At 46.9% G+C, this 18,806-nt stretch overlaps 1 protein-coding gene across 8 annotated transcripts in view; it reads left to right on the plus strand.

Annotated features, from left to right (window-relative positions):
- PXYLP1 (2-phosphoxylose phosphatase 1) overlaps positions 1 to 18,806 on the plus strand; it is a 67,497-nt gene that overhangs the window by 36,944 nt on the left and 11,747 nt on the right. For 7 of the 8 annotated variants that reach the window (XM_039837332.1, XM_039837327.1, XM_039837329.1 and 4 more), the window contains 2 exons: positions 15,872 to 16,030; positions 16,709 to 16,835. In XM_039837332.1, the coding sequence (XP_039693266.1) occupies positions 15,872 to 16,030; positions 16,709 to 16,835 (286 nt within the window). Of the gene's footprint in view, positions 1 to 612; positions 748 to 15,871; positions 16,031 to 16,708; positions 16,836 to 18,806 lie in introns of those variants that run through there. The other variant, XM_039837333.1, reaches the window with a different exon arrangement.

Here is an 18,806-nt window from a genome sequence, read left to right on the forward strand (position 1 = left end):
TTGAGGAGGTGGTGTTTCTGCCGCAGTTTGGATGATGGAAAGACAAGCAGGTGGCTCGGTGAGTGGGATGTTCTGAGTGCGCCGAGGAACGTGGGAAAGACTTGGCATTTGGAATAAGTGGTTGGAAGAGAGGTGGCTTTAAGTAAGTTTCCCTGATTTACCTCCAATCTGTGACAGATTCCATGCACACATCTGGCGCATGTGACAGGCTACTTCTAATAGTAAAAAGAATTTGAAATACTCATTTTATCTTTCCAGAATAGGAAAAGAGGTCAAGAAAAGGTAGGCCTAGAAAGTTTAAAGATACTTCAGATGGTTAATGAACTATAAAATATGAATCCTTTCCAAAAAATGCGTTAGGACTCTCAGTCGCTTAATCGTTTATAACTTTTTATTAAAAATTTTCCATCCTTTGGCTGGAGAGGTAGGAGGTTACAATCAACCTTGGTTTTTTTTTTTCGGAGAGGCTGACAGGATCTGAGACGTGAATGGGGGTTACTTGTGTTTGCTGCGTTTCTTTTGCATGAGGTGGTTTCCACATTACTGAATTGGCCTGTGTGTTTTGCTTATATAACTCTTGTGAAAGTCCCTTCTGTTTTAGGGGAGCCAATTTTCAGCCATACTTTTTTAAAGGAAAATTTTGCACGTTAAATTAGCCTGCCTGGGTCTGAGCTCTTTCTTCTTGAATACGTCGGAGTTCGGAAAGATATTAAGCTATGGATGCTCTCACCGCTCTTCTACTTCTAGGTAAACTGTAACTTTGGGGTTTACCCATTTCTGTGGAAATGGAGTTTAATTGCTTTATTCATTTAATTGCTTTATTGGTTGCTTAAGTATTACGGTGTTAGTAACTTCACTAATTCATAGTACAAAGGTATATGCTTAAATAACACTCATAACTTACCCTGAAATATGTGGACTTTTCCTTTACCATTTCTTTTGACTAATTTCTGAGTAGTGAATTAGCACATATTATTTTAGGAAATATATTTGAGGCAATCAAATATAACTGGGTTTTCTCATGTTTAAGTAAACGGTATAGTTTTGCTTTCTGCGGTGATTGTACATATTTTTTTTCGTCTTGTTGGTAATTTTCTTTTCCTGATGTTTTGAACACGAGAAAGTTATGACTCAGGTTACAGTTTTAAAAATCCTCTCGTTACAGAAAGTACGTCTGTGAACCGACATATATTTAAGTGCTTGTGGGGGGGGTCATTTTTCTATACTGTTGGGTTAGAAGTGGTAAAGGAAGGGTACAAAAAAGAGTAAGATACAGTTCATAGTTTTTCAAAATATGTTTATTTTAAATGGAACTAATGACTTGCTATATGCTAACAACCTTTAATGAAAATAATTTCTTTTGTATTTTCAAGTCTTTCATGTTTTTGAGTTTTAAAATAGGGACGTTCTAAAATTCCTGATACTCATCCTGTAGAAGGGAACAAGTAAATAAATGTCTTTAGTTATTCTAGTGGAAACGAGAACAAGTAGAAAAATAACAACTCAAATCGAGAGACTCCTCTGGTGCCACAGGGAAAGACCATGAGGATGTGAAGATTTGTGAATAATTCGTTGCTTCTCCTTTTTCCGCTCATTTGTAATCATCCATTTCCTGCGTCAGCCCAGTCTCTCCTTAGCGCTTGCTTATTTTATGCTCATTTCACTGTGTTCCAACCGCATCCCCAAAATGGCAGCGGGACAGGAGCAGGCAGGCTCTGGCCTCACGGCCCTGGATTTGAATGGTGCTTGCCACTTAGCATCCCTGCGAGCTCGACCTCCCGGAGTCTCTATTTCTTCTTCGGTAAAATGGTGTTAATTATTGTTGTAATAATTGTTGTTGCTTTGCAAGTTGGTGTGAGAACAGAGACCTTGTGGGAAAACCCTTGATTTGAGGAAGCATAGTCAACATAAACCTTTTACACAACAGTGGAGCATCCCATCACAATGCACCACCCTCAGAAACCAGGGCTCTTGGTGTTTCAAAGGCTGTGAGACTTATATTACTTCAGCCGTGTGTGTGTGTGTTTGGGGGGTGGTGGTAGGAGGGCTTTTGAAATATATCATACATCTATTTGATTTCGATCAGAGTTCATCAGCCATGGTAGGGGTCAATCTACACTGGGCACATGGCACCTGTATCTGGGGGGGTCACCTTCATGGGCAGGGCCCAGATGACCAGAGCAGGTTCCAAGGGAAATGCCAAAGATGGGCTGGAGATTCAGATCCCCCAGCGGAAGAGAGCAGGGTTACCCTGCAGACATGAAAGCCAGGGTCAGCTTCAGTATCTGAAGAGCCCTTTATCAGGAGCGGTCGGGCCTGTTCAGTGTGACCATGGAGACACACTTCAGTTAAATGTCAGGTGGAGCTTTCCGAAAGTCAGCGTCATGCAGAGGTGGAATGGGTGACGTGCCAGCTCTGGAGCATCACTCTATGAAGAGTAGACTCTTAGGCAGGTCATTGTACCTGATCTCATTTAAAGTCTCTTCTAACTCTGAAGTTTCATGAATTTTATGGTTTTTGTTGATCCAGTGTCATGAGTATGCACAACTTTGTCCTTCAGCAAACGTTCCTTGAGTTTCTGCTGTTTGCTAGGCCCTGGGCCGGGAGTTTAACCTCTCCAGGGCCACAGGACCTCTGTGTCTAGTGGAAGGAAGTCAGGAGCAGACACTCAGAACACGGTGTGCAACATACTAGGACAAGGAAGAGGTGGCAGCATGGGGACACGGAAAGAACATGGACTCTGGAGCCGACTGCCTGGATCGAATCCCTATCCTCTATTTACCAGCTGTGTGACCTCCGGCACATTATTTACCCTCTTTATTCCTCAGTTTCCTCATCTGTAAAATGGGGATAACTAGAGTCCCTATTTCATAGGGTTGGTAAAGGATTAAATAAGCTGATATTTATAAAACACCTAGAATAGTGCCTGCCACACAGTAATCACTAGTATGCATGTTTATTAAATAAAATGAATTAGAGATAATTTGTGGCAGTGTGATATGAAAGGATAGAGGACAAGAAGCTAATATAGCCTGGGAGATCAGGGAAGACTTCTAGAAGAAGTGACATCTGAGCTTCATCCATGAGAGGTGATTGGGAGTTGGCCAAGGAGGACGCTGGGTAGGGTGTTCCTGGCTGAGGTAGGACTGCAAAGGCAGAGCTAGAGAGAGAAGGACCAAGGTAGACACCTATGTGTAGGTGTAAAAGTGAACAAAGGCCAGGGCCACCTCCATCATCACATCATATCTTGAAGGCGCAGAGAGCCACCGAAGTAGAGAAGACACCATCAGATTTGTGTCTTGGAAAGACCGCAGTCCAGTACAGCGTTTGCCAAAGTGTGGTCTCCTTAGCATCGTAATCAAAATGGCCCAGGGAGCTTGTTCCAAAAACAGAAAGAGCACATTTTGTGTCCCTCACTATAGACTCAGAATCTTGGTGGGGATGGGACCCAGAAAGCTGCATTTTTTGACAAGCTCCTGTAGGTGAGTCTCATGAATGCAAATTTGGGCACTACCTATTCAGAGGCTGGGGGAGGGCGTGATGCTGGAGGCAGCTCGGGGGCACGTAGGAGTCTAGCTCAAGTAGTTCAGCCGATGCTTCCTTCACCCATCCATTCACGCATTCAGTCACATAAACGTCTCATCTCCACCTGGGATATGTGTTCCGAAGGCTGGAGGAAATGCCTAGAACGTAGTCAGTGTTGAGGAGGCCCAGGGAGAGCGCTTAGAGCAAAAGCTAAAGCAGGAGGAAGAGCCGGGAGGAGCGGTGGGAGTACGGGGGTACATAGGGGTTATCGGAGGTACCCAAGGCCTGCATTGGTGGGGTGTGCATGGGGACGGCGTCCCGCCTAAGGGTGAGCCTAACAGAGCCCCTGTCCAGAGCCCCTGTTTGGGGACTTGGTGTCCACTGCTCATGAAGTCCTGGCTTGGGGAGACCAGGCCTCCTAAAAGCATGTGGAAGCCGCTCCAGACCGACAGCCTGTGGATTTGTTTTATTTGGCCCAACCAGTGTTTTCACATTTTTTAAATTTATTTACCAATGTGTTAAAACTAGGTAATTTCACATAAACTTCCAGCCCCCATTTTAAAAACCAGACTGCCTAGGAAGCTGAGGCCCAGAGCCCCTGAGCAGCTGGTGGGGCCGCCCCAACAGGGCGCAAGCAGCTCTCCCTTTCTCCCCGTGTCCGCATGCGAGCCCCGTCAGCAGTGGAGTTTTCGCCCGTGTTGCGGACAGAGGGAAAAGAGGACAGGGCAGAAATGAAATCTGGGCAGAGAGAGGAAGAGGCCATGAAGGAGACAGAACAACAGAGGGGCGGGGCCCCGACCCCACGGAGGCAAGTAACTGTCCCAGGTTCTCAGGTGGGCAGCTGAGGAGCCCCAGCTTAACCAGCTGTGTGTGTGTGTCTGTCTGTCTGTCTGTGATGGGTGGAGGTGTGAGTGGTGTATGTGGTGTGAATGTGTGTATGTATATGATATGTGCGTGGTGTGTGAGTGGTCTGTGTAAGTGCGTGTATGGTGAATAGTGTATGTGTGCGTATGGTGAGTGAGTGGTGTGTGTGTGTCTGGTATGTGTGAGTGAGTGGTGTGTGTATGTATACGGTGTGTGGTGTGTATGAGCAGTGTGTATACGTGGTGTGAATGTGTGTGTATATATATGATGTGTGTGTGGCACGTTAAGTGTGTGTGTATGTGGTGTCAATGTATGTGGTGTGTGTGTATGCCCAATAGTTCCCTGGCACCTTTCTTTCCTGCAGAGCCATCATTTTCCTGTAGCCTCCACCCCCCACATCCCCTCCCTTATGCTGCTTTGGATTTGTCATGTGCTAGGAAAGAGAATAACCATACTTGAGAGAACAGTGTATAAATTAGAAGAAAATTGCCACTGGGTAGGACAGTGAGGAACCCCTGCACGGTGCCTGGGTGTCGTGGCACGCGCCTTGCGTTGGTCCTTCAGACCCTGGCTTCTTCAGGCTCAGTCGCTCTTTGAGTTCACACTCGTTAGCATTTGCAGCCCGACTCCCTGTGGCTGCCCCCGCAGGTCCGTGGCATGTGGTGGTAGGGATTTTGCTGAGGCAGAAATTCGGATAATCATAGCTGTGGTCGAGCTCCTCTTGCCAAGCGGGCCTCGTCCTGTCAGCCAGGGACTTTGTCTTTCTCTCTTTGTCAGGTGTACATTTTATAAAGAAAAGCATGTGCCTCGGGGGTATGTGTGAACTTGGGGATTCTTGAAGATCTTAACCTATTTTGGTGGCAAAGGTTTGGGGACGCAATCCTTTGAATGCCAGGAGTCTAAATATACTGTCTACTCTGTTTTAAAAGTTGCAATCGGGTGCCTCCTGGGTTTTTATTTTGGTGAGTTGGAGTCAGAAAGAGTGAGGAATTAAAGTCAAGAGCTCGTATTTTTAACCTAAGAGTTCTGTTATAATATCCCCATATCAGCATTATTGCTAACATTTTTTATTTAGTATTTTTTAAATTAATTTTGATCCTTTTTTTGGAGATTTGTTTTGTCTGATTTCTGAGTTTTCTCTGAATGCTTCATGTCCAACGACCACATGGAGTTAAATATCTGTGGGTGAAGAAAATTCTATAGATAAATGACAAAATCAAGTCTGACAAATCAGCTTTCATCACGTCATATTGTTAGACTGGCAGGGGTGAAAGCATCATATAGCAGGCCCTTTCACGAGCTAAACCGGACATACTTATCTCTGTGGGTCATTTCTAATTTTCTTCCAGGTTGGGGACATTATTTATTTCTCCCTGTCTCCTTCTTCCCTTGCCTTCCTCCCTCCCTCCCTCTCCCTCCCTCACTCCCTTCTTCCTCCCTCCCTCCCTCTCCCACTCTCCCTCCCTCCCTCCCTTCCTTCCTTCCTTCTTTCCTTCCTTCCTTCCTTTTTAGTTGCTAATCTTAGAGAATTTCTCCTGGGAATAGATGAGAGGATAGATATGTATGTTCGAAGATATGTATGTTTAATGCAGCCTTGCTTCTCATAGGAAAAAGGGGGAAGGCGACTGAAGTGTCCAACAGAAAATGCTCCTGCATCCATCATACTATGATTACATAGACCTGTTTGAATTGACTTGGAAGGTTGTCCATAATATATTAACTAAAAGGACACATGGTACTTTTTAAAAATAATTTTTTAATTTTTCAATTACAGTTGGCGTACAATATTATGTTAGTTTCAGGTGTACCACACAGCAATTAAACATTCATATAACTTATGAATTAATCACCCCGATAAATCTTGTACCCCATCTGACACTACACATAGTTATTACAATATTATTGACTATATTCCTTATGCTATATTTTACATCCTCGTGTCTATTTTGTAATTACCAAGTTTTACTTCTTAATACCTTCCCCTTTCTCATCTACTCCCTTCAACTCCCTTCCATCTGGCAACCATTAAAATATTCTCCGTATGAGTTTGTTTCTGTTTTATTTGTTTGTTTATTTCGTCCTTTAGATTTCGCATGTAAGCGAAATCATATGGCATTTGTCTTTGTCTGTCTGACTTACTCCACTCGGGACAATGCCCTCTAGGTCCATTCACGTTGTTGCAGATGGCAAGATTTCATTCTCTTTTTTTTTTTTTTTTGAGTAATATTCCATTGTATATACATACCACCTCTTTTTTATCCATCCATCCACTGATGGACACCCACGTTGCCTCTATATCTTGACTTTCATAAATAATGCTGCAGTGAACGTATCCCTTTGAAACAGTGTTTTGGGTTTTTTCAGATAAATACTCAGAAGTGGGATGACTGGGTCCTTTTTTGCTTCTTGCTATAGCCTTTGTTTTAAAGTCTGTTTTGTTTGGAATAAGTATCGCTACCCCAGCTATTTTTGTTGTTGTCTCCCTATTCCTGAAATATCTTTTTCCAGCCCCTTATTTTCAATCTGTGTGTGTCTTTCAATCAGAAGTGAGTCTCTCGTAGGCAGCATATGTAGGGGTCTTGTTTTCTTACCCAGTCAGGCACCCTATCTTTTGACTGGAGCATTTAATCCATTTACATTTAAAGGAATTGTTGATAGACACGTAATTATTGCTATTTTATTATTTGTGTTTTTTTATCTTTTTTTTTTTCTTCTTAAAGATGTCCCTTTAACATTTCTTATAATGTTGGTTTGATGTTGATGAAATCCTTTAGCTTTTTCTTGTTTGGGAAGCTCTTTATCTGTCCTTTGTTTCTAAATGATAGCTTTGCCGGGTAGAGTCATCTTGGCTGTAGGTCCTTTCTTTTCATCACTTTGAATATTTTGTGCCAAGCCTTTCCGGCCTGCAAAGTTTCTGTTGAGAAATTGGCTAACAGCCTTATGGGAGCTCCCTATAGGTAACTAATTGCTTTTTTCTGGCTGCTTTTTTCTGGCTGCTTTTTTCTGGCTGTATGGTACTTTTATATGAGAATGTGTGTATGCATTCACATGTGTGTGTGTGTTTTTGTGTGTGTACACACGTATAGTCAGCCATATTGATAAGGAGACGCTCCCATTTAGAAGAGCAGAAACTAACAGGGCCAGTTAGTAAAACTAGAAAGTGTTAGTAAAAGTAGTCAGTGAATTGAGGAGAATATCTACAGATCACCAGGACTGCAGGAGGAGGTAGACGGAGTAGGAGAGAAAGCTGCAGGATGTGTTGACACTGCAGTAACCACTGAATGGGCAGGCCAGGGACGCAATGGGAGTCTGCACAGGTGGAGCTGCACCAACTGCGCTGACCAGCTTGGGGCTGGGGGGCACTTTCTGTTGTCTTGGCAACAGGGCTTCTGCTCCCAGCTGATGACATTAAAAAAAGGAAAGTTAACCTTCGAGTGAAGTAAGTGGTAATCAGAGGCAGAGCCCTGTGATCTTGACAGCAGCCCCACCTTGGGAGAAAGGTTTGGAGGGGGGAGTTTGCGAAGCTGATCAGGAATGAGTGGGAGGGTGAAGTCAGGTCCGCACACACACAGAGAGCTCTGAGGCCATCTCGCCATCCTCCCCACCAGCGTGGTCGCAGCACACGATGGCTCACTGGGGCCCAGCAGAGCCACGCTGCCCCTGGGGCGGGAGGGACAGGGAGGTGGCCATGATGCGTGGGCTGTCTCTGTGATTTCTGTGGTTCAGGCTCAAGCATCACCTCTTGCCCTCCTTGCCTTTTCCTCTCTTTTTCCTATGTCATCTGAGGGGTTGGACCCCACTGGCCAGGGCTCTGTCTCTCTGGGAACCTGGAACCCAGCCAGAGCTCTGTCTCTCCCCTGCCCCAGGTATCTACCAGAGGGTGAGATGCTTTGTCTTTACAACATCCAGATGCCTGAGGGTGAAGGCCCCTCCCTCAGCTGCATCATCTTCTTCACTGAAATGTCCTCCCCAGAGCTCTCCCGCCCACCTGGCCACCTCTTCCTTTTGACCCTTTTCACAGAAGGCAGATGAGTGGCCAGCTTTCCTGGACAGTTGGTTTGGTGGCCTTAGTGGGGTGCAGACCTTTGAGACACAGGAAACTTATTTGTTCCTCTTTGGAGAGGGAGAACAATGCCTCTAAACCATAGTGACTCTGTCACCATTCCCACCAGAGTAGGGACAGAAGCACAGATTATTTAACTTCTGATAGCATATCCAGGCACACTTATACACTGAAATGTTCACTGCGGGTTTCTCTGGGGGGTAAGATCAGGGGCGATTTTCACTCCCTTGTATACCTTAGTGTCGAATGGCTATTTTAGGATCAACACATGTTTATATGGAGTGTAAAGGTCCCTTTTCTTTTTGAAAAAAGGAAAATCTCTTCTCAAGAGCATCGAAATTAGACACGAGTTTCTAGATACATTGGATTCTTAGCCCGAGTCCACAGACACCTACATTGTCTCACGTGATTTCATGGGTCCTGTGAACCCCCAGAAATCAAAGCTTGCAATCAAATCATTTTTCAAGGATGAAGATCAGTAGCTTTTATTAGATTCTCAAAGGTGAGGAGAGGGGATCTAGGCTGAGATGGCTGAAGGTGGCTGAGTTTCTTGTCACAGTTCTTTCTGGGGACCTGCCCTGGACATCTGTGTGGTCTAGTTTCTGTCGTGATTTGGAGTCCTTGGTGCTTGCATCCTCTAACCCAAAGGACCCTGTTGGGTTGAGACCAGTTATCAGTGGCCCTAGAGGAGCAGGAGGTTTCCTGGCCCCCTGGGAGGCCGCAGGTGGGCTCCAGCTCAGCCCACAGTAGGGCCCCTGCCCCTGTGTTCTGGCAGCCCTGTGGACTTAGGTCTCAGTAGCAGATATCGGAGGGAGGGGTCAGGCAGGGAGGAGATAAGAGCTTGGGAACAGCTTAGGGTAGGAAGCAAGGCCCCAACCCCACAAGCCACCCCTGCCGTGGTTCCCTGGCTCCTTGAATGGGACCAGCCTTTTCCCTGGTACCTACAGCACTTACTAGATTCTTACCTAACAGTGGTTCCCCATGAGGCAACAAGAATGAGGAATGAAGAATGATCAAGAATGAGGATAATAAGACAGGGTTGGCATCGTATTGTGGCCCAAAGTGGATAGATCAGACAAGGAACTGCGGATTCAACCATTTGATCAATCTTGTCTATGTAAAACCAAGTCTCTCAATGTGTACAAATGTGGACTTGATTTTTCACATTGTACCTATAAACATAATTTCTACTCCTGCCTTTAAAAGCAAATGGCTGATGGCACACAGCAAAACTGTGGGCTCTGGTGTTGCGGCTCTGGTTTCTATTTGAGAATTACACACAGCTGTTTTTGTATTCAGTACACGGTAGAGGCAGAATGGGCATTTAAGACAACTTAGTGGATTGAGGAGCACTAAGGGAATTGTGGGAATTGCCTGTTAGAACAAATCATTATTCTCTGGCAGGCCAGTGAAGGAGAGAGAATTCAAGAGCCTCCTGGATTATCGGGAGGAAGAAATCGGAGAAATCAGGTGACAGCACCAGGGATCACTTTACAGATGAAGGAAATGAGGCATAGCGAGGCAGAAATACTTGCCCAAGGCCACTCAGCTAGGAAGTAATAGAGTCAGAACCTGAACACAGGTATTTGTGACTATGCCCCCAGCCCCATGCCACTTCCTTGCATTCAGAACCATGGACAGCTGTAACAGCAAGAGTGATTAGGGAAAGACTTTAGCGGCACTGGAAAAGAGGAGTCCCAAGGAAAAGGTGATGATAATCCCCTAGGGAGGTGGCCAGCCCAGGGCTGAAGTCCCAGCAATGGCAAGGCAGGCCCTGGAGCTAGGAAGGTGAAAAGTGGGCCACACCTTGGCTCCATGAGGTTCTTTGCTTGTGCAGTCAGTGGTGTGACTTGTGAGGCAGCTGAGCCCAGAGCATGGAGACAGAGTCAAGCCAACACTTTAGCCCATCATGCTCACCTTCACTGGACACTTGTGGATCCTCGACACCTAACTTTAATTTGCCAGGGTGTCTGTAATCAGAGGAAGAGCTGACAACTAAACGACACATGTGCAGGTCGGTAAGAGGCAGCCTGGGGTAGGGAATGCAGGAATCAGGGGTTCAGAGGCTGCCTGCCTTTCTGTAAAACTGACTGGTCTGTGTGGGAAGCCTCTCTTCCCTGGAAAGGGCCTTTATTGGCACAGTTGGCTAGTGTTAGGTCCCCATCCTTGGGGCAGACAGCATGGCAAGGACAGGGTCCTGGAGTACCAGCATGACAACCCCCACCACACCATGGGGTCAGCATAGGAGAGAAGCCACTTCACAGAAAGAAAGGAGGGGTTGTGATCTGACCCAGGTGTGGGGGCCCCCACAATGCCATCAAAGTTGGTTTTGAGGCACCTGTAAAGGGCTTACATACAGCAAGTCCTTAAGTCCAGAGCTGGTGGAAGAAAGCCAGGTATGCAGCTAGATTTTTGCCGTCTGCCCTGGGCCAGACCCGGTATGGGGAGATGAGCTAAAGACCACGGGCATCGGCTTGGTACCCTGGGGAAAAGGTGCTGGCCTGTTTTTGTGCAAGTCTAAATGACTCCCAGCTAATGAGCTGGCTGCAGACACATGACTGTACCATAACCTACTGACACTGTGGATCACTAAGTTTGGGGAAGTAACTAAGGTGGCCTGAGGCCCAAAGCCAGCTAGGGGCTTGTGGCCCTGGGGCCTGTGCTGATAAGTTATGATCTGACCCAGACCCTGGGCCCTTTCTCTCTTTTCCTCTATTCTATGAGGACCATCAATAGAATAAACAAAAATTAAAAGAAGCAAATCATCCTTAGATGAAACATGTTCCTCCAGACATGTTCATAGTGCTGGCTCCTAAGCCAAAGCTTGTTGAGAGGTCAGGTTTTGCCCGAGGCTATTATTGACTATTCTCTCATAGTGACTTCCCGGTATCTTTATATCCCAGTCTTCACTGCACCATCCCTGCACCTGTGCCTCTAAACCAGCAACCGGGGTGTACAGAGGCACCATGACTGAGCAGGCCCTTTCCCTGTGGGGCCATATGCTTCCTGCTCCCCTTTTCCTATCTAATACCTTACCACCCTCCCCAACTGGATTGTAAGACTCAGGAGGGCAGAGACCTCAATCTTTTATTCTCTGAAGAATCCCCAGTAGATGTTCAGTAAGTGTTGGCTGGCTAGGTGGAAGGTGCATCAATACCAGGCTCAGGACGTTCGCAGGCCTGGACTTCCAGGCAGCAGGACCCCAAGCCAGTCCTTTCACCTGCCTCTGCCTGACGTCCACTGCCTGGCTGATGGTAGCTTTTCCCAGGATGAGGTCCAAAGCTGCAAAAAAGCAATGTGGGCCAGTTCGGCTTGTATCCTAGTCAGAGCTACGGGAATGTTTGCTAATAATGCACGTGGATTCATCCTGTGCACTGGGCAGGGTGGGAGTGGGTAGAGAGGGGAGGGGGCGGCCTATGGGGAACAGCACCTGACTGTTTTACTCATGGTTTTAAGAAGGGTACTAGTTGTTTTTATGAGTGAGGGGGCCCAAGGTGCTACTTTACAGGTAACATTCTCTCATTTATTTGACATTGAGACCCCCTTTGGCATCTATACAAGAAGGTCGAAGAGGCGCTGACAGGATTAGAGTGATGGTAGCTGAGATGAGCAGATAAAGCAGCTGTAAATGAGAGAGACTCATAGGCACATGTGGCTCATGGAAGTCTTCTTGGAAATCACACCAAAGAGAAATGGCATACCCACTGGTACCGAGTTAATTATCAATAAAGATGTCTTCTGTTATTCATGTTGGCCTTGGTGGTACAGTGGCCCCAGGGCCTCATCTAGATTCATGTGATTTTTTTATACCTGCACAATGAAACTCATTATTCTTCCATCTGTTTGCCTGCCAAATCAATCCGATGTCCCCACAATCCCTTTTTCCTTGCTTGATGACATCTGAGCTGCTGTCATCTGCTTGGGATCAATCACAATTTCTCATAGTCCCACAGGGGAAGTCAGGGGCCGAGGACCTGGGCAAGGCCTGCCAGGAGAGGCACTTTTCTGGAGCCCCAGGCCGCAGCGCCTGAGTCTGCCCGCTGAGCCCCCTTTGTCCTGGTGAACAAGGCAAGCCCAGGAGAGCAGCAGGCAGGGCAGAGGCAGCCTCCAGCAGAGGTCTGCTCCTTTGGGCTCCTTCCTGCACGTCACCCCTGGAGGGGCCAATGGGACCAAGCCCCCAAGGGGATCTTGAACCAGCTCGCTGCCTCTCGTCTGCTGTGTTTGCTCATGCTACATAGTCCTCTTCTCCTCTTCCCCATGTAGCAAGCTTCATTTTAGCTTTTCGGACCCGCCTTAGGTGTCTTCCCAAGGAAGCTGCTTGGATGATCCCCACCCCCAGGCTGGTCAGGTACCCCCTCTCCCTCAGTGCTCCCACATGAGAATTCAAGCAGGTATTTTACCAAAAGCATGGAGCACAGTGCCTGGCTCAGAGCACACCTTCAGTTCAACAAACATTTATGGAGGGTCTGATTGTGCTGGTTGGCGGAGGAAGTATAAACATGGAGACATATCCCTAGTTCCCTGGATATCTGGGGTGGTGGGTTGGCAAAATTGTGGACAGCCTTGCTCACGTGTACTGTGATGTGAGGCAGGACAGCAGCAAGAACTGGATGGGCTCAAAGAAGAGGAATATCAAAACTTCTTGGGGATTTGGGGTGGGCTTCCTGGAAGAGGGGTTCCTTGGGATCACTTATGGAATTGGCCAGATACGGGAAACAGAGGTAGGGTGAAGGTAGAGTTGCAAGCAAGGGGAGGAGCATGGGTGAGAAATAGTTTGTGGGAGTAGGGGTGGCTCTGAGCAGCTCAGGACAGTGAGAACCAAGTTAGGTGAGGTGAAGCAGAGAGATGGAGCTGGAGAGACATCTTACCCCACAGCTTCTATGCATCAGAACATTCCCTGAATGTCTCAAAAGGCTTCACATGACCAGACACTGTGTCTTGGTGACTCAGGAAGGTGCAAACAGCACAGGGTAGTCTCAGCAGCTAGTAGGTGAGATTGACAGGCCCAGATGCCAGAGGAAGCAACAGATAAAATCTTTCTGGATGGAAAGTCTCTGAATATCACCCAGTCTTTACCTGTGGCTTTCAAACCCTGCTTCCTTGGGTCGTGGGGGTGTCATTTGGACCCAACTACCATGGTTCCTGTCTTAGTCTGTTGAGCTGCTTAGCAAAATACCATAGACTGGGTGATGTATAAACAACAGAAACTTATTTCTCTCACTTCTGGAGGCCAGGAAGTCTAAGATCAAAGCACCAGTAGATTTTGGTGTCAGGTGAGAACCCACTTCCTAGAAAGCATCTTTTCACTATAACCTCACATGGCATAAGAGCTCTCTAAAGCCTCTTTTATAAGGGCACTAATCCCATTTATGAAGGTGCCACCCTCATGACCTAGTCACCTCCCAAAGGCCCCACCTCCTAATACCATCCCATTGGGAGTTAGGACTTCAACATGTGAATTTCAGGGAAGATCTAAACATTCAATCTATAGCCGTTTCCAGGTGGTAGCCCCAATTGGTCTTATCCTGTGTGCTTAAAGATAAACCAGCAAACTGTGGGGACGCTCTGATGCCCAGGGACTCATGCCCCCTCCACCCTCGTGTCACCCGTATCATCATGTCTCCTTAGCTTCACACCTCGACTCAAAGGAAGTGCCCACAGACATAGCCCAGGGTCCAGAATCTGCTATCATGTCATAAAAGAGCAGAGTCAAGGACTGAGGGGTGCCACACAGCCAGAAGGGCTGCATCATTAAGGCACTGCTTTAGGACATCCACCTTCCCTCATTTCCTTGCTCTGGCACAAATCCCCCACAGTAAATTACCTCCAGACACCTGAGCTGTGCGTTAGCAATTCTGGCCCTGTCCCGGTGCTGGGAAGAAAGCGGCTCTAGAACCAACCAAAGGGCTAATTTTGACTTGGTGAAGGGCCAGCTTTGAAGCTCTGTGATTGTTGTCTTAACACGGGTAACACAAGTAATGAATGAAAATATGCTTATAGAAAAGATATCTAGACATTATAGAAACATACATCTATCTCTATACATATAGAATATATGTAACATGCTTAGTATAAATATATATCATATGTATGTGTGGATATAGAAAACAGCATAGTTGTAGAAAAACAAGTGAAAATACTTTACACGCCATTTCACTCATTCCCCAGAGGAAACCACAGCTGCATTGTGATGATTGTCCTTGTAGACATTTTTCTGTGCATTTACATAAACAAATGCCTGTGTATTCGTGCATTTATAGTTTGTTTTTTCTTTACACAAAGAGGATTATATAAATACCCGCTGACTTGGTTTATTCACTTCGTTTATCTTTGATTCTTTTCCATTCTTTTTCCCTGCCGCAGAATATTCCACACTGTCATGTAACTTTCTGGTCTGCCAATGAGAGATGTTTAGGTTATTTCCTCTTTTTTGCTACTATAAACAGCACCACAGTGAATCTTCCTGATGAGAATTCCCATCTTTGTGGAGTAGATTCCAAGATGTAGAACTATGGGATCAGGAATAAGCACAAATAACATTTTGGTGGCTACAGCCGAATACTCCTTCCAAAGGTTGTTCCAGTTGCCACCTTCACCTGCAGTGTATGGCAGTGTAGGTTTCACACCCTTGCCAATACTGATGTCATCATTAATACGTGATTTTCTACCGGGGAGGGGGCTTAAATACCCTATTGTTATTTTATTTTGCATTTCTCTAAGTATGAATAATGTTGAACATCTTTTCATATGTTTATTGTCATTTGTACTTATTTTCCTGTAATTAGCCCGCTAAGATCCTTTACTGATTTTTCGGTGTTAGGAGCTCGTATGCACTCTGAACATTAATAATCTGTTAGGTATGTTGCAAATATTTCCCTTTCAATGATTCCTTCCTTATCTTTTACCTTGTGTATAACATTCATTTGCCAAAGGGAAGTTTTAATTATCCACTTAGAAGAATTTATTCAGAATAACAGCAGATGGTACTAAATGAGATGTGTCAGACACCTATGTCTAGCTCTTCGTAGGTACTCAAAGGGTGGTGGCTTTCCTCCTTAGAATTTACTAGAATTCTAAGGGTGTTAGGAAGGAGGTAATCAGCACAAAGCTAGTGTGCGAGTTCTTCCTTTACCACCGTGAGGTCCCTTTCTGTGGGGCGCCCCCCCGCCCCCGGTGTTGCACAATTATTAGTGAAGAGAAGATCATGGAATCAAGAGAGAGGCAAGGCACAGGGTGGGGCTCAAGAAACCATTCTTGAATGGGAAGTTGACTTCTTGCTACATTGAAGTCCGCCCTCATGCTGAGAGAGAGAGCAGTTAGTCACTCAAGGTGAAAATCCAACCACACTCTGGCGCCCTCCAGCTGGCCCTGTGCCCCCTGCGTCTGCGTGTGTCCTGACCTGCTTGGCTTTCCTTGCAGTCCACCTGATCCCAGTGTCAACGGCAAAGAATGGCGTGAGTAGCAAGAGTCGAAAGAGAATCATGCCTGACCCCGTGACGGAGCCCCCCGGGATGGACCCGCTCTACGAAGCTCTCTTATACTGCAACATTCCCAGCGTGGCAGAGCGCAGCCTGGAAGGTAGGCCTGCCTGCGCTGCACAGCTTGGTAACTGGGTGGCCATCCCTCTTGGGACTGGTTCTTCAAGCAGCCCAGCACGGTGGTATGGAGCTCCATGGCCTGGGCACAAATTCTGCAGCCGCCACTAGGCTGCACCCTTGAATGGGTCCTCAGGTCTTAGCTTCCTCATCTTTAGGACATCACCCCCAGCTGCCCACTTTTTCAGGTAGTTGCTCTCAACGCTTAGGATGTCCACAGGATGCCCTGCTGGCATCTTACAGAAAACGTGGGGAAATAAGATTTTTACGTAGAGTTTCGCTTTTTTGAAAGTATCTCAAAAAAGATGTCGAATATTTATCAGTTTGTGCCCTGCCTTGTTTCATGAGAGATTTAAAGCAGAAGTCAGCGTGTCTGCTGTTTCTGTGGGCTTCCCCCTAGTCTGTGGGTGTGAGTAAGGCCACAGGAAGAGTCTTGCTCACATTTCACTGGCCTTCAGCCCCCAGCCGCATCCCAGAGCCTCCCTGTGTCTTGTAGGGGTCTGGGTCATAACCAGCCCTCTCGTATGCCTCTGCCCTGCCTTGTGAGGCTATTCAGAGCACCCCTCCCCAACACATACACCCAGCACAGCACCCTTCCACCATGGTTATCCCTCCCCACTTCCTGAGTGATAATGAGACCATGTGCCTTTCTCTCGTGCAGGTCACGCTCCGCATCATTTTAAGCTGGTCTCAGTGCATGTGTTCATTCGACACGGGGACAGGTACCCACTGTATGTCATTCCCAAAACAAAGCGACCAGAAATTGACTGCACTCTGGTGGCTAACAGGTAAATTGCACTTTTTCTAAAAGTCCTTTTCAAGAATCTGTTATCTCTGTCGGAATCAAAACGCTGACTGGAGGATGACAGGATGGAGTGAGTACTGTTAGCCAGGAGTCTGATCTTCAGATCAATCCTGCCATGTTGATGCTGTTCCACAGTTGAGAAGACAGAGGCCCAGAGAGATGAGGACACCTGTATGAGGCCACACAGCAGATAAAGTGCTGGCCAGTCTGAGGCCCACTCTCCCATGCTGCTGTTCTAAAGTTTGAGAAACAGCTGGGATATGGTGTGAGTGAGCACTGGGTTAGGAGTCCTCAGACCCTGGCTTGGCTGTTCCACTCAGGGCAGCAGTATATACTAAGTCCCTTAGTATCTCTGAGCCTCAGCCTTCTATCTCTAAAATGGGATGACGATGCTAACCATGCAGGGTTGGGGTGAAGAATAAGTGAGATGGTAGAGGGAAATGCACACAATCATTTGCAGAGCCATAGAAATGTCAACTAGTACTTCAGATAAATACAGGAGTGGAGACAGACTGCTCTTGGTTGAGAGCCCTTAGGATGACAAAAATCATTGAAAAGAGAGGAGAAATGGTGCATATGGAAATGGCATGGCTCTAAAATTAGAGGCACGGTTAGCAATAAAATGATGGGCCAGGCCTCAGCAAATGCGTCTAGGGACACATACCATTCTGAGCAGAATTTGCTGAATGAGGAGAGAAGACGGGGAAGACGTTATTTTGATGGAACGCTTCTGGGTGCCAGCCTGCCCTGGGCAGGAACCACGGATTGCCTCCCTGCAGCCGGGGCTGTTCTTTCAAAGTGGACTGCAGTGTGAACCTGGGAGTTTCAGGTGAACTCTGCCTCAAGCCTTCTCATTCATTGTCCAGCATGATGGAGAAGATTAAGTGAACCATTTTATATAAAAAACATCCTGAAATACTGTGTGACTGTAGGCTTTCATACCTTTTTTTCATTTCTGGCTGAAGGTCACGATACTTGCAATCTGGGTGTTTGTGTCTTCTTTTCTATGTTTAGCAAGGATGGATGCATATCCTAGTGTCCCGCGGGTTGGAAAACACACGAGGTGGAGTCCAGCCTGCGTCAGAGCGCCCTACAGCTTTCTTACTCCAGTCTCTAGCCTTCCTGCTGGCATCCTCTGCTCTTGCCATATCCTCTTCTTATCGGCCCCTTACCCCTTCAGGCCTTTGCACCGTTTGGCTTGCTTTCCCCCCATGCCTGCTTGGCCCACTCCCACAGCTCCTTTCAGGCCACCAGAGATTCTGCCTCCTCTAGGAAACCTCTCCTGGTGAATGAGGATGGATCCTCTGCTTGTATCGGGCACCGCCACTACCTCACTTCAAACTGAAAGGGAGATAAAGAGGGAAGGTCTCAGAACAAAAATATTTAATGACCAGACCTTAACTGGTCTTAGGACTGGGGCAAAGGTGGGGGTCATATGCTGTGCGGGGTATTAACCTTTTAGATTCTGGATCATGGGGATGGGCTGGAGCATCCAGGGTGGCAGGAGGGCGCAAGGTGGGGTGCGAGGAGGGCGACTCGGAGAAGTGGCTTTGCTCCATCAGACACAGCAGGGTTTCTATGTGTTAACAGCTGACACATTCCTGCCATTGCACACTGGCTGAATATCCACCCTTTGAATAGCTCGGGGACAGATAGGACACTAGGCATCTGAGCTGGCCAGACCCAGGACAACCTCAAGGACAGTGCCACGCTTCAGCCCTGGCTACTCAGTTTCTGTTCCCCTTTCTCTAGCTGAGCTTCAAATTCTCAGAAATGAGAATTTGAGAGGCTCAACTCAGAATAAGGGTCTGCCCTTCAGACCAGTCAGCTGTTGCTAGAAATTCCCTGGACACTCATGGCTTTTAAGGGTCACCTTGGCTGTTCCCAGAAAAGGGCCCGTCAGGCAGGGCACCTAGCAGCGTGCAGGGCTTCCCTGTGTATCCTGGTGCATTGC

This window comes from Pteropus medius, unplaced genomic scaffold (assembly GCF_902729225.1).
Source record: "Pteropus medius unplaced genomic scaffold, Ma_sr-lr_union100, whole genome shotgun sequence".
NCBI lineage: Eukaryota > Metazoa > Chordata > Mammalia > Chiroptera > Pteropodidae > Pteropus > Pteropus medius.